Here is a 15,693-nt window from a genome sequence, read left to right on the forward strand (position 1 = left end):
CAGAGTTTGCAACCCAAACTCTTCTCACGCTTTTTGAGAATTTGATGCCATCCTTTTAGTCTGTCCTAGCTCTGGAAATTTAAAATAAGTAAATAACTTTAACCAGTCCTGTGAAAATGTCATATGCTTAAAAATCATGTCACTTAAAAACAAATTAGCTTTCTTTTTTTCCCCACAATTTAAAGAATTCATCATTTTCATGTAAAAAATGAAAAATCAACTACAAATATAGTGTGTTTTACTTAAGATTTTTTTGGGGGTGTTTCATTTGTTTTTCCCATGAAAAGCCTCTCAAATATTGTAAAACGCAAGGTAAAATCAGGAGAACTGGCAGCTTTGCTGTTGGTATGCTCCCAAATGACCTTGAATTTTTTTGCTACATTGTTCATTACATCATTAATGCTGATGCTAGCAGTGTCAACAGCAACTTTCCTGAATAAACACAATTCCTTTGCAAAGGTTTGTGCAAATACCTGTTTACAAATAAAGAGGTAAGCAGCATGCTAAAGCAGGCTGTCAGGCTCACAAAGGTATTGATCCTGGAAGTGTTCCTGAAAAAGCAATAAAAATTGATTAAAATAATAACAAATACATAAAATAATAACAAATACAAAAAATATACATCATTTATTCACTTCAATCTTTTGAAAAACCAGATCAGCTCAGGCAGAAATGATCATGGGGAGGTTCAGCAGGCTCAGAGCAGGTTCTTGCAGGAAGTCAGGACTCCTGGACAACTAACCAATATGATTAAGCAGAAGCCATTTATTGTTTACATGATGCACTGTTTATACATTCTAGAACTGCTGCACGCACATTTCCTGCTTGGTGCCTCTGTCTTGTCCACGGGTTCTGCATGCACTTCTCAGAGTAGGTGACTGGTTACAGCCCAGGTGCTTCACTGCCCTCTTTTATCCAGTCCTTGTGGTCTTGGCATTCTGTTTCTCAGCTCTTCTTTCTTAATTTAGCACAATTCATGTCTTGGTAACTATGATGCACTGCAGAGGGCTCTGATAGAAATAAATACAAGCGGTTTGGCTGGGATACAACGTGGCCTGAGTTGTTCAAACCCATTGCTACAGGTTGTGGTTTCTGTGTGATTTTGGGCAGTTATCCCATGGCATGGTGTGGTGATGAACCCTCCTCCCTTGCACTCTTATTTCCTAAGGATCCAGCTAAGCATCTGCTTTGAATCCAATGTGCAGATGATTATTGTATTTGGGTTGCTCCCAGACGAGGGAAGGAATGAAAGAATCTGACTCCGTGTTCTCAGAAGGCTAATTTATTACTTTGTGATACTATATTATATTAAAGAATGCTATACTAAACTATGCTAAAGAATACAGAAAGGATACTTACAGAAGGCTAAAAAGATAATAATGAAAACTTGTGACTCTTTCCAGAGTGTCAACAATGATTGGCCACTGAGTGAAAACAACTCACAGCAGAATCCAATGAAACAATCACCTGTGGGTAAACACTCTCCAAACTCATTCCAAAGGAGCAAAACACAGGAGAAGCAAATCAGATCATTATTTTTTCCTTTTCCTCTGAGGCTTCTCAGCTTCCCAGGAGAAGCCTGGATGAAGGGATTTTTCCAGAAAATATGAATGCCACAGATGATCACTGCTGGCAGAGTTGTCCCCACTGCCACCAGAGTGTGGTTTTCTCACCCTGGCTGATCCATTGCACTGCTCTTCACCTCCCTTTCGCTGCTGGAGTGGATTAAAGCCTCCCAGCAGAGCCTCCTGGGTGGCAGAGGGGACACTTTGGAGCCCCAGGCCAGGCTGGCACTTAGGACAAGTCACAGCAGCCTGTGGCTTCCCGGAGCAGGGCTGGTGACAGTCGTGGAGCTCCCAAATCCCTGCAGCTGACATTTGGGTTGGGCAAACCAGCAGGACAGGCCATGCAAAAGCTTTCTTGGCAAAAAGTGCATTTTCCTTGCAGCCCTGTATTTTAATTGATAGCCAAGAGGTTGTCCCTGATGTGCTGCTGGAGTGTTGGGACCCAAAGGGAACTTTGTGAGGGCACGCAAAGTTCACCACCATCCCAAACAGAAAATTTCTGCTTTGGTTTTCATGTGAAAAAACACATGGCAGTGCAATTGAAATGACCAAATATTGTGCCCTAACATTTTTCTATTATTTGTTATGAAGTCCAAACTTTTGTTTGTTGAGAAGGAAACCTTGTGCAATGTGGTACCTCCTCACAGAGATTTTCCCTCACAGTAAAACTGTTTCATTTCAACAGAATTCTGATGGTGTCAGGAAAAAATATCTTTTTTCTGGTTGTCAAAAATAAATTAATAATAGTTTCTAGTTATAATTTTCTAAAATCACTGGGAAAAGAGCTTTTTTTTGGATGTAATGGTGCTTTTTTATTGTCTGGCTCTTGCAGACATTGATAAAAACTTTCATTGACCCTAAAACCTCCATCTTGCTTTATATATATTACTATATTCTAAAACCTTAAACTCTAAGTTTCCCACCATGTGATATTACACCCTTCTTTTCAAACTCCACACCCACAATCCCAGTTCTATAATTCAATTTTGGAAGCCTTCTCCACAGCCTCAAGTCAAATGCAGTGTTCTCCTGAGGGTCTGTGCCTTTCAACACAGAAAGTTTAAAATTCTGAGCATCCAGGGTTCCAGCAGCTAGGATGTAAGCAATCTTTGCTGTTGGTAAAATAATCTGGGTTTACATCCATCAGGACAGAATGTTGGGTTTGGAAGGTCAAGATCTAATCTGGGAAAAGTTACAGCTGAAACAAATGTGAGAAGGTGTCTGTTGAACCACTTAAATTTTCCTAGAATCTGCCTGGAAAAAAATGGATATTAATGAGATACCCGTGAAGAACAGGATTTAGTTTTCTGGTTTCTTTACCTTCCCTCTTTTCTCTGGCTCTCCACCATCCTTTTCTGCTGTAGTAGCTGTGGGTTTGGCAGCTGCCAAAACCACCTTTGTTCTCCCTTCTGGTGTGATCCTGGTGGTCCCTCCAGGCAGATTTCTTGGAGGATGAGCACAAAGCACACTGACCAGAGGAGCAGGGCTCAGGACAGGTGTCTTGTAGGTTGGCTTGTTGTCAGGGCTAGAAAACACTTACTTGTTAATTGTTTTGCAGAAAGTGTGTAATTAAGCTGCAAAGGCCTGTGGAATGATGCCAAAGTGAGATGTATGGGATACACGGGTTGTGATGTGATGATCTCATCAATGTAAAATTAGGATAACATATGATGAAGGCATAGTTTTTGCCATTCTGTACAGTGAGCAAGATTTTGATATGCTACATAGCTATTTTTATAAATGCTTTGCTGAGCATTTGTATTTTCATTCTCAGTGTATTTCACATCCTTTGGCTCATGAAATCTGTATTTTTGTGCCATTTCTCCAATTGTAAACTCTTAATGAACAATGAAAAAAAATGACAGCATTAGGAAAACTCTGAAGTGGTGCTATCATCATACAGTGTAGGCTTAATGCTCTTCAATGGAAGTAAATTGTAGAACCCTGTGATTAGGGTGTGCATTTTTTCACTGGTGTAACAGAGATTACTGTTAATTTCTGTTAATTCTGTTAATTTTCTTATTGTATCCCCTACCAGTCACATCTGACCTTTGGGCACTCAATCTCTTGTGGTAAAACAAGAATAAGTGGGGAAGCATTGTACTTTTGAGAAGAAAAAAATTGCTTTTTTTGGTATATTAGTGGCCTTGTTTTAAAGAGGAGGTGTAGGCCTGGGATAGCCCTATCTGATACTGGATAGGGTGGGGTAAAGTGCTGAAGGGTCTCTCAGCAATACCTGTAGGTGGCTTGTTGTTCTTCTCGAATCGTAGAATCGTGAAGGTTGGCAAAGACCCCCGAGATCACTGGGTCCAACCTTTGGCCAAACCATCACCATGCCAACTAAACCACAGCTCTAAGTGCCTCACTGAGCCATTTCTTGAACACTCCCAGGGATGGTGACTCCATCACCTCCCTGGGCAGCCCCTTCCAATGCTGGACAGCCCTTCCTGTGAAGCAATTCCTGCTGATGTCCAACCTGGACCTCCCCTGGTGCAGCTTGGGGCCGTGTCAGTTTAGGGAGGGCCCCTCTGTTTGGGAGGGATGTTGAGATGCTTGAGCGCATCCAGAGGGGGCAACGAGGCTGGTGAGGGGCTGGGAACACAAACCCTGTGAGGAACATTTGAAGGAACTGGGGCTGTTTAGCCTGGAGAAGAGGAGGCTTGGAGGTGCCCTTATTGCTCTCTGCACCTTCCTGCAGGGAGGCTGTAGACAGGTGGGGTCAGTCTCTGACAGAGCCAGAGGACACTGTCTCAAGCTACATGAGGGAAGATACAGTTGGATATTAGGAAAAAAATTTTCACCAAAAGAATAATAAAGTACTGGAATGCTCTTCCCAGGGAGGTGGTGGAATCACCATCTCTGGATATTTTTAAAAAAAGACTGGACGTGGCACTTGGTGCTATAGTCTAGGTGAGGTGTTAGGGCACAGGTTGGACTTGATGATCTTGGAGGTCTCTTCCAGCCTCATCATTCTGGGATTGTGTCCTCTCTCATCCTGTCACTGGTTGCCTGGGAGGAGAGGCTGATCCCCTGGCTCCACCCTCCTGTCAGGCAGTTTTAGAGAGTGATAAGGTCACCTCAAGCCTCCTTTTCTCCAGGCTGAACACTCTCAGTCTCCTCAGCTGCTCCTTCAGACCCTTTACAAGTTTTATTGCCCTTCTCTGGACACATTCCTGAGGGGCCCAGAACTGGACGCAGTGCCCAGTACAGGGGGACAGCCACTGCCCTGCTCCTGCTGGATATTTCTGATCCACACCAGGTGCCCTTGGTCTCCTTGCCCACCTGGGCACACCCTGGCTTGTATTCAGCTGCTGTTGACCAGCACCCCCTAGCTTCTTTTCCCTTTCCAGTCACTCCTCCCCCAGCCTGGAGCAGTCCATGGGGTTGTTGTGACTCAAGCAGAGGACCCAGCACTTCACCTTTCTGAACCACATCCTGTTGGCCTCATCTCATCCCTCCAGTGTGTCCAGATCCCTCTGCAGGGGCCTCCTACCCTCCAGCAGTTCAACACTCCAGCCCAACTTAATGTTGCCTGTGAACTTCCCGAGGATACCCTTGATCCCCTCACCCAGACCATCAATAGAGATAATAAACAGGTTGGTTTATTATCTTTAAATAATTTTTATTTAAACTCTCTCTGGGCCCAGCCATCTAGCCAGTTCTCAACCTTGCACATGTCCAAGGCGTGGCCTGCCAGCTTTCCCAGGGAATGTTTGGGAGACATTCTCAAAGGCTTAGCTGAAGTGTTTGTTTGCAAGTAATTGTATTTCTCACAGTCTGATTTTTTTATGAGATATCTTTGGAGGTAGTCTCCCTTAGGGCTGATTGATTTAGGGCTGTATAAAATCCAGATTGCTTATGTTTGGATTTCTGCTGTGCTTTATATGACTACAACTAGTCTTATATAGGTATTATTTTATTCCTAAAATTTAGCCTTTACAGTACTTAATAGCAGTAGGGGATTTTTTTGGTCATTTTTTTGGTCTTTTTTCTTTTGGTCTTTTTTTTTTGTCTCAAAAATGAATAATTGAAGCAACTTGATTGGAAAATTGAAATTCTGTCGTCTGTATGCTGAAGGTTATGAAAAGATGCATACTTGACATATAACGGGGAAGATGTCTTTGTCAGTCATGCAATAAAATTTCTGAGTGTGCTCTTTATCAGCTTCACTTTTAAATGTTATCAATCCAGGTGATCTGTAAGTAATGCAACCAAAGTTGAGACAACACCAATCTTGTGTTGTTGAATATGCCTTTGAGTTGATATTTTGTGTTGACTCAGAAGTGGCAGAAAGACGTTGTTAGAGTGATGAAGGTGATGAAAGACCTTGAGGGCAAGATGTGGAGGAAGGGACTGAAGTCCCTTGGCTTGCTCAGCCTGGAGAAGAGAATCCCTCACCTTCTACACCTTCCTCATGGGGACCCTCACTTTATTAAAGGGGAGAGCTGAGGGTCCTTATCACACCTTGAGGCATGCACAAAAGTGCTCAGAAATGTAGAGAACATGGTTTTCTCCAAACTGAACTGATTTTTAACTTCCTGCTCTGGCGTATTGGAAGTGTTCCTCATTATTGCTAATGGAAAGGTCCCTCATCAGTGATGGCTGTTGTAATGGGGTTACTGCTAGATGGATTTTGGGACAGTTGGAGGTGGTGGTTCATCAGTAGGCTGAGATATGAGAGAATAACAGGTAGAGGCAGGAGGAGCAGCTGCTGGTGTGCACCAGCAGTGGCTCAGTGCACAATGCATGCCGTGGGCAGCTCTCATTGTGGCTTTCCTGTTGAATTGGTTGTCTCCTCCTTCATCAAGTGTGTTCAGCTGTTGATAGATTTAGAAGTGAAATGTTTTCCTGCCTGCCCTTTTTTTCCATTATGCCATCCTGGTTTGCACAGTTTTTGGTAGGGAGCTGTAGTGCTTGGTGCCATCCTAACAATTCTCAAGCACACAGTACGTCCTTGAGTTTAAACTCCATGTGTTGTGTCTGTCTGGTTCCTACCAGGATGCTGAATTTATGGCAGTTTGAAACAGATGCTGACAGTCAATATCTTTCCATGGCACAGAATAAAGGAAAATCTGCTGCAGTGGAATGCCAGCATCACACATAGGTTGCAGCATATTGTATAATTTTCTTAATGCTTCAGTAACTCGGGAGCTTGACTTCATTAATGGGCATGAACAGAGGAACTGGCAGTTGGTAGGGAATGGAGGGAACAAGAACTGAAGGACTGGAATAAAGAAGTGGCTAGAGGATATTTTTATTTGGTGTTTTATCTTTGCAATATTTGAACTTTTCTTCACTTCTTGTCAATATGAGGTAACATCAATGCTTTTTCCAGGTTGATGTTGTCTCTTTGCTCGTAATCATTCTCATTAAACCGATGTGTGAAGAAATGTGTGAAGAATGGTGCAGTCTGTGAGAGGATTGATGCTGACAGGTTTTGCTGTTTTGGAAAAGTAGAAAACATCGACTTGCTTAAGTCCCCTTTAGGACTTCTTGTGCTAGATTAGTTCTAGGACTAAGTGCTAAAGGAAATCCCACATGAAGGTTTTGCAGTCATTTTTCAGTTCTGGTGAAACAAGACAGAGCTGCAACATGTTGGGTAATGATGACTTCACCAGCAGAGATATTTAAGCTGTAGGTTGCCTAAAGTCTGGTTTTGCAAAGCACATCAGCTAGTTCTTAATTTCAGGCACAGGTTTGAATCCATTCTAGCTGAGCAAAATTCGTCTCATCTTCTTTCCTACCTTCTGTTAAAAACCTGCCAGACTTACAAGGAAGGAAAAGCCACCAAAACACAGTCTAGAACACAATGTGCCTTCCAACATAGGGTGGAGCATGGAGAGTATCAGAAATCAGGCCACACCAGTCTCCAGTCCCCTGGAGCAAGGCCCAAGTAAAAAGTGTCCCTTCTGTGCTGCAAACCTCTCCTGGTGGGTCAAGTTCCCTGGTGGACTCTGCAGCCTCCTGTCCAGGCTGCTGACCTTCTGGAGCAGCTCCATAAAAGTGGATTGGGCTCCCTGCTTGTCCTTCCTTGCCATATGTAGCCCTGTGTCTGCCTCCCTTTTCTTTTCCCCAGTTCACTTGTGTACAAGTTAGCCTGTGTCAAGTGGAAGGACTGGGGGCTTTCCTTGCTTGGAGGGCAGAGCTCTGTTCTGTTTCCCATCCTGGAGCTGCTTCCCTAAACCAAATTGCTTCTGGAGATGATAATTATTCTTGCATCTCAGTGAAAGAGATAGTAATGGCTGTTTTTCACCATGGCTTAATAAAACTCTTAAATACAGGGACAAAATGGGAGATCTCACATTGGTTTGGTTTTTTTGTTGTTGGTTTTTTTTGGGGTGTTTGTTTTTTTTTTTGTGTGTGTGTATTTTTTTTCTTTTTTTTTTTTTTAGAGAGAGAAAGTGCTGAACATAATTCCAGCACATTCCTGTGGAACGCACATGGGAGCCTGAAGGAGCTGGTCTAATCAAGTACTGTGGCCTGTGCATATGGAGGATGATGGTGTAAAAACTTAGGAGGAAAGAAAACTGTGGAAAGAAAGAAGCTTAGCTTTAAATAGGCGCAGCATGACCCATTCTCCTCCCTTGTGCTGTGAGGTCTCCTGCTGCAGTTGGCTCTGCTGACCCTTGGGTCCATGGGTGGCTGGAGCCAGTGTCCAGCCCATTTTATGTGTCTCAAGGTCTGCTCTGCTTGCTTTTCCACACCATTTTGTTGAGTTATTCACGGGGCTGTGGAGGAGGCTGGCATCCCCTGTGTCTGATCCAGATGTGCTGCAGCTGGAGGGCAGGATTTAGCTCCATGTTTTCCCTCTGCTTGGCTATGCAAGGGGACACAGATTGGCATGGTACCAAGTGCCAGGACCGAGGTTTGATCTGTTATTTTGACGTGGGGGAAGGGAAAAAGAAACCCCACCACCTTAAATTTTACCCTTGAGTGAATCTTAATCTTTGAATTAGTACAAATGTGAGTGTTCCCATTCTGTGATTTTAGGATAACTGTAATCATTTCAAGAAAACAAAGCCTAGGAACATTATGGTGTTGAATGCAAAGTAAACTGGTGTTTGAAATGATGTGTTGAGCATCTGCACATGTCAAAAAAAAAGCGTTTAATGCCCTATTTTGTTTTGGATCTTGCCCCCCTCCCCTCTTGTTCATCCCTGTTTTATTTTCTCCCTTTTGTGCCTGTAATTGTGTGCGTTATTAGAGCTGGCAGGATGAGCACCTCCAGATGCATCCTGCAGGAACGCAGCCAGTGCTGACTCTATTCCCATGTCAGACTGCATGCCAAGGCAGTGAAGCTTGCTTGTCAAAACCCATTCCCTTTCTGCACTGCTTCTAAACCCATCTTCTCACACAGTGTTTTGACACAGGGTGACTCATGATAACCTCAAGAATTGTCCCAGGCTTAACGATGTGTCTTTTAGTACGTTGAGACATCCCTGGTAAAAGTAGGATTTTGGAATAGCATGGCCAAGGCAGCTTTCCTTATTCTTCTGTCAGATGAAACAAGTTGAGGGGTTTAAAATCTGTTGTGTTTAATCTTTCACTGGGTTTCATGTTTGTGGTTTCTTTTTTTTTTTGGTAAACTTTCTCTGAATTTGTATGCACTCTGAAAACAACAACAACAAAAATTAACTTGTTTTACCAAACTTAATGCATTTTGTGTTGGGATTTGTAGCAACATGATAACAACTCTTAATTTTGGGGAAGAATATACTGATTTTACTTATTATTTTACAGGTGTCAGGCAACAGCATGTCAATGATGCTCCTTCTACAGGATCTTTTCCTAACTGGAGATCTATACTATCACCAACACGGCCTTCCACAGAAACCAAGACCCCCTCAGTAGCTGATCTTTCCCTGGGACAGACTTTGGAGAACGCAGACTTGCTTCAGATGATCAGAACAACGCTGACTGGAGCCCGTGCCAGGACTTTGGATCAGATGCACCTGTCACCCTCCCTGTACCAGGGCAGTGGGAGCAGTGCACCCCAGGAACCCGCTGAGGTCTCAGCCGAATCGCCTCTGAGGCCGTCGTCTCACGATGCCGATGACACAGCTGCTCTAACAGGTTTGCCTCAGCTTGGTATGTTTGCCACACTGCCCACCACACCACCTGTGACACATTTGGGTACAGCTGTGCCATCCCAGCCCGTGCCACTAGAAACCACCCTCCATTTCCAGAGAAAGCACATCAGGATCAGACATGCTTGCCGCTGTTCCATCACCATCATTCTCCTCATTGGTAATCCAGTCACCTCATGCCATTAACTTTTCTAAACCAGCTGTACTGCCCATCCAAGTGCCTTTGTCTGCAGATCCTGAAGGTTTCTTCAGCACAGATTCAGCTAGCTCACAGGTTAGTGAAAGCAGGAATAGTGCTCTAAGCATGGTGCATTCCAGTGTGGTGAATCACAGAAGGGGTCCAAACTTGTTGATGGGGCCCATGCTTTTCATTGGATCAACAGTGCATTTCACAGAGTTAGTGGGAAAAGGGTTTCTTTTGGAAAGGACCTCTTTGTCATCTGTATATTCTGATATTCCTGGGTAAAAATGCATCAGTCTTCCCTGAGAGTAATTTCCAAAAGTTTGTCACGGTTCCTTGATGAGAGTATGTAAAATGTCTCTTCTACTGGGGCCATTTAGGGCAGCGCTGACTGGCAGAATTAGTGGTACCACTCTTTTGTCATCATCAGTTTTTCAGGATAAAGCAGCTGTTCCCACATCAGTCTTCCATGCTGCAGGTACTCCACATCCACCACTGCCAATGAGTCACCCTCAGTCTTTCACAGCACTGACTAATTCCACTAGAGCCTCTCACCCTGCACCTTTCATCTCATCAGGCTCCAAGAGCTCAGCTGAGGTCTCCAGCTCAGCACAGAGTCCTCCCTTTTGCTGCCAATATCACTTTTTCCAGATGCAAAGCACGCTCGCAGCGCAGTGCTGCCAGTAGGAGAATTTAGAAGCAAAACAGATTTTCTCTTTAGAAACGCAGCACACTCCTCTCCAACAAGCCCAAGGTCTCCCTTGCTAACGGAGACAAACGAGGTGTTTACTGGGGCAGCACACACAGCCAGTCCCAGGGTGGCAGCAGCCAACCACGACAGGCTGCAGATCCCTCTCACTGCTGCCTCTGAATCAGGACTTTGCAGAAATTGGACTGATGGAACTTAACAGGCAAATAGCATGAGACTCCCAGCTGCTTTGGCCCTGCTCTCCTGAATCCTGGTGGCTTTCCTGTGGCAAGGACAGCTCAACAGCCTTTCACAAGAGGAGTGACAGCAAAGATGTCCGTGAACTTTAACGCTAATAATGTTCTGCATTATGGAACTCAGCTTCTCAAACTTTCTCCAGGTATCCAAACCTGTGCACTCCTCACAGGATCAAGGATACTAGACACTGTTTTGGAGATGGCCATGATGACTCTTGATTTAGCTGCAGTGCCATTTAATTACTTCCCCTGTATGCCTTTCCAAACCTGAACCTGTTACCACAAATACTTCTGCCACTACTGCTTTTGTGACTGCACATCTTCCACCTGGAGATGCAGAAAGTTCAGATGTAACTGCAAATGAAGACAGAAGGATGAGAGTACCCACTCATGTGACCCCACATGCAGAATATTCATCTCCAAGAGCTTTAAGTAATTTAACCTCTGGTCAGGCTTTGCAGTCAGTTGATAAAAAGCCACTCGCCTCCGTCATGCCTCCAGTGTGGGGTACGCTGCCATCACTTGTTTCCATGACAACAGTGATGGGCAGCCACAGTTCTGGCTCTTCCAGGATTTTGAATGCAGACTCTGAAAGCAATTTAGATCCTGTCAGCCTTCCTGAAGTTGTAACTTCAGCTTCTACGTGGCCCAACAAAGCACTGCTGTCTGCAGCTGGCATTAGTATTCCTTCGGTAAAAACTTCAGTCCAAATGGAAAAAAGGGAAGTTGCTCCAAGTACTTTTCCATTGGAAGATGAGTGCTATGCACCATACTCAGTAGTGTCAAGTCTGCAAAACAAAATTAATACAAATCGGCAGCCTCTCTTCTCCACCCCTTCAGCAAACTATACATATACATCCTATAGTCAAAACATTTCAAATTTACCCTTTCCTGAAAATAATAACTTTTCAGAATTGATGTAGATGCTTTTGCACTGAAAATATCTCCTGTTCAGTATTCGTCCATTGCTACTGCATTGACAATGCCTGACTCTCTGCAAAGAAAGCATGGAAACACAGCTGAAAACATTGCTGATTTCTTCTGTGTTGGAGAGGTTCCTATCAGTATACATGAGAAAGCATGTCTCCATTTCCATGTGCCTCCTGTTAATGCTGCAGGTGCTCTCCCCAGCTCTCTAGAATCCCAAACAAGTGATGCTGGAAAGATTACTGATGGAAACATTAGGCACAGCACCGGTGTTGGTTTTTCAGCTCACTGACAGCTTGGCTACTTCAGCCCCAAACAGAAGCAGTGTCACCCTCAGCACACTGCCAGCCCAGTCCCCCTTCCCTCTCACCAAGCCTTCTGGTTAAGCAGGCTCAACTCTCAACTCTCTTGAATAGTTTTATCAGAGAAGACACTGGTTCTGGGAATTTTCCAGAATTTGCAGACAACCAGTTGAGTCCCCTGGTTATTTGTTTATGGCTGATAAATATCCAGCCACATTCAGTGAGGAGGAGTGGGACACAAGTGCTACAAGTCATAGTCTAGGTCCCAGTAACATAGCTAATAAACTACCAAGGGCATCCCATTGCAAACCCCTGCCACCACTGCTCTGCAGTCAAGTCATCATAACTTCTGTCCATGCATCACCAACACAGATAGAGTCTCCTTTTTTGTCAACAACCAACTTTACCCATTCTGTTCTTGCAGTGTTATCTGGAGTATCTTCTGGTGCAATACCTACAGTAGAAACTTCAGAAGCAAAACCACTAACAAGAAAATCATCTCCAGCTTCACCAGTGCCAGCTTCTTCCTTCTTTTCTCTAGGCACTGAAAACACCCCTTTGCCATCCGTGATGGCTTTAAGCACACCGATCCTGACACTAACAAAAAATAACACTGCCACAAAACTGGCACCGGATCTGAGCTCAGTAGGAACACAGGCAGATTTTCCTTTTGCAACAAGAAACGCGACTGCCTCACCTCTGGACACGCCAGCTCTGCTCATAACCCCCAAGAGCAGCACGGCCACAGCTTCCACACTCGCACCCACAGCCCACGTACCAAGGCAGATAGAAACAACAGTAACTGACACGCAGAAGTTCCCGAGCTCAGACATCACCAAAAGGCCAACCCCATCCCCACTGACAATGACAGCAGCTTTGACATCTATTACAGCATCAGCGAAAACAACTAGGCTCCCCCCTCCTGCCGTGGAACTCAGCCCTGCTCCTCCCGGCACCACGGCAGCCGCCGCTTTCGCTAACATGACGGCAGCTCCCTCCCTGGATTGCCGGCTCTCTGCCAACATGATGGTGAAAACAGGTACGTGCAGCCTCTGCTGAAGGGCTCCCCGTGTGTCTGTGAGGTGTGAGACGCACACCCCACTGTCCAGGAGTGTGGGGCAGCAGTGATTGATCTGCTGTGCTGGTGAATCAGATGGGTACGGACAGGGTTGTTAGTTGGAAATGGTGTTGGCTTTGCTTGTGGCTGGGTTTTGACATGAACATGTCAAATGAAATGGTGAGATCAAGGGTCACTGCAGGACTACCTGCAGTGGTGGGACAGCCCTGTAAGCTGGGATGGTTTGGTGCCTGCTTTGCAGTGAGGAGTCTGTGCTGCTGGAGAGAACAGTGCAGTGACCTGCCTTGGTCCTCAGCCCTGCTTGTGCACAAAAACCTAATTCTGTTCTAGTATGAACACCTTATTCTATCAGTACAGATCCATTTGAAAATTATGTTTAGCATTTAGAGTCGCACACTTCAAAATGGGAGGATTTTGAGTTTTCCATGTGAACAGTGTCACTTCTGGCTCTGGCGTTTTTTTTTTTTCACGGGCAGCTTCTCCTTAGCTGTAAGAACTCTGAACTAAAGGGGCCTGGAGAGGTACCTTGCCCAGGCTTCTCATGGACTCCTTGTGGCAGCACAGCACCAGAAGATGTGTGTGTCTGGGAGATCTCAGCAAAGAATAGGTGCAGAAAAGAGTTTGTGACCTTGCCTGATGCAGGCTACAGTGAAATAAGCAGCTTTTAGACCCAATGTGTGTTTGTTAGCTGCTAAATATCCCCAGCAGTAGCGTGATGAGTACAACAGCTCTTTCTAAAGATAAAAGTAGCTTGTGTACAGTATATGATTGAAAGTACTCATGCACAGCTAAAAAACTCTTCCTGAAAATTATAAGAGAAAAATAAGAAAATAGTGATAGGTTTATTGAAGAAAGCATACAAATGCTTTCTAAATAGAAAATAATTGCAGCAGTGGAGCAGCAGATTTATTTTATATAACTGTGGTCATGAAGATGTGAAGCCTGCCTGTGCAGCTCTGGCTCAGTCCCCTAGGAATGCTGTGCCAGCCTGTCCTCAGGCAGTGAGTGGCCTCACACCTCCTTGGAGAGGCAGCATGGCAAAGACTTGTTGTTGCTGCTAATGAAATTGCATTTGTTAGACCTTGCTCTGGAAGCATGGAAACAATGGGCTATTGCCATGGGATGAATAGGGAACTCAGGAGCTGCTGAGCCCCTGCAGTTCTTGTCTTTGGAGCTGCTGCTAATCCAAGCTGCTTTGATGATCCCTGCACAGCCAGCCCAATGAAAAACAATTAAAGAAAGCAAACAAGAGCGTGGTGATGTCTCAAACCACCCTGTGGCTTTTGTTGCTCCACAGTTCTGTTTCTGAACACAAGGAGGATGATGATCAGCAATGCCTTCAGGGAGAGTGTGAGAAAAGGCCTCAACCAAGTGCTGAGACAAGCTTTCAACCAGAATGTCAGTGCTCAGGTAAGTGTGCTTGGCTTTCCCTCCTTGATTTCACCAAAATAGCTCTCCCACCAAAGAACCACAGCTGCCTGCAGCTCCAGTGGTGTCCCTGGATGCAGAAAGCCTCTTGGAGCAGAGCTCTGAGATTTTCCTATGGAGAGCAGGCAGAGGTGGCACCCACTCTGGTCTCTAAAAATGTAAGGAATACTCCAAAGCTTTTAGCAGTTTATTTAATGAAGAAGAAGTGAGAAATGCAAATTTCTTTTTAGTGTGCTCTGGGAAATGATTACTGACAGCAGTTTCCTCTTCCCCCTGCAGCTCAGGAGTGAATTCTGCTCAGGGGCAGCCAGGTGCTGCTGTGCTCAGCCTGGATCAATGGCAACAGCATGGCTAGTAAATGGGATGTCACTGCTGTCAGTCCACTCCCTGCTCTGAAAACCCAGTGCCTGACGGGTGCAATTTCACAGGAACAAGAATCCCAAGCAGGGAGAAAGCACGTTTTATTGAAAATAAATGGAGGTGATCTGTTCATCACTTCGCAGCTAAATTGCAGGAACCTCTGCACTGCTGTGTGTGGGAGCAGGCTCGGGTGGGCTGCCAGGGCCCTTTTCCTTGGGACACAGCTTCCTGTGCACTCAGGCTGGGCTTTGTGTGGGGTCCAAACCTCTGGGAAGGAAAAAAGTAATTTTTCTCAAAACAGAGGTTATCAATTTGGCTTTGGTCCTCACGCTTTATTGCTGCAAGTGTGGAGGATGTCAGTTGCTTTGGGAATTGTGAGCTTCTTGGTAGCAGCAATAAACACTGCCAGGTCAAGTCCCCTATCTTTCTACAAATTGAGAGAAGCTGCCTTCTAACAGAGGAAACCAGCTAAAACTTAGTGAGGAGGACCAGTCCAGGGGTAAAACTTTTTGGAAAATCCTGAATTTTGAGGTAAAACTCAGCTCATGTTTTGGGTTTTGACTAACAGTGTGTCCATTCTTCTGGTTTGGCATTTCCACTCATACAGGTCTGCTTGTAGACTTAACCATCTGGGACAGTACAGGAGAAGAGGAGATAAGAGACAGCCCAATCAAATATTGGAAACTTTTGTCTTTCAAAAAGTCAGTGAACTGCAGGCACAGAGTAGGAGCTGGAAGCTCTGTGGTTTTTTTCCATGTATATGTAAAATGTCCCTGTATCTGTGCATGGATGAAGGCCCAGCCTAACGTGGAGCTTTGCA

General features: G+C 44.8%; 1 protein-coding gene across 1 annotated transcript in view; it reads left to right on the forward strand.

The window, feature by feature from the left end:
* KIAA1549L (KIAA1549 like) overlaps positions 1–15,693 on the forward strand; it is a 130,682-nt gene that overhangs the window by 48,698 nt on the left and 66,291 nt on the right. The window contains 3 exon segments of the mRNA XM_030948903.1: positions 9,306–9,638; positions 12,432–13,046; positions 14,383–14,495. Of these exon segments, the coding sequence (XP_030804763.1) occupies positions 9,306–9,638; positions 12,432–13,046; positions 14,383–14,495 (1,061 nt within the window).

This window comes from Camarhynchus parvulus, chromosome 5 (genome assembly GCF_901933205.1).
Source record: "Camarhynchus parvulus chromosome 5, STF_HiC, whole genome shotgun sequence".
NCBI classification, from domain to species: domain Eukaryota; kingdom Metazoa; phylum Chordata; class Aves; order Passeriformes; family Thraupidae; genus Camarhynchus; species Camarhynchus parvulus.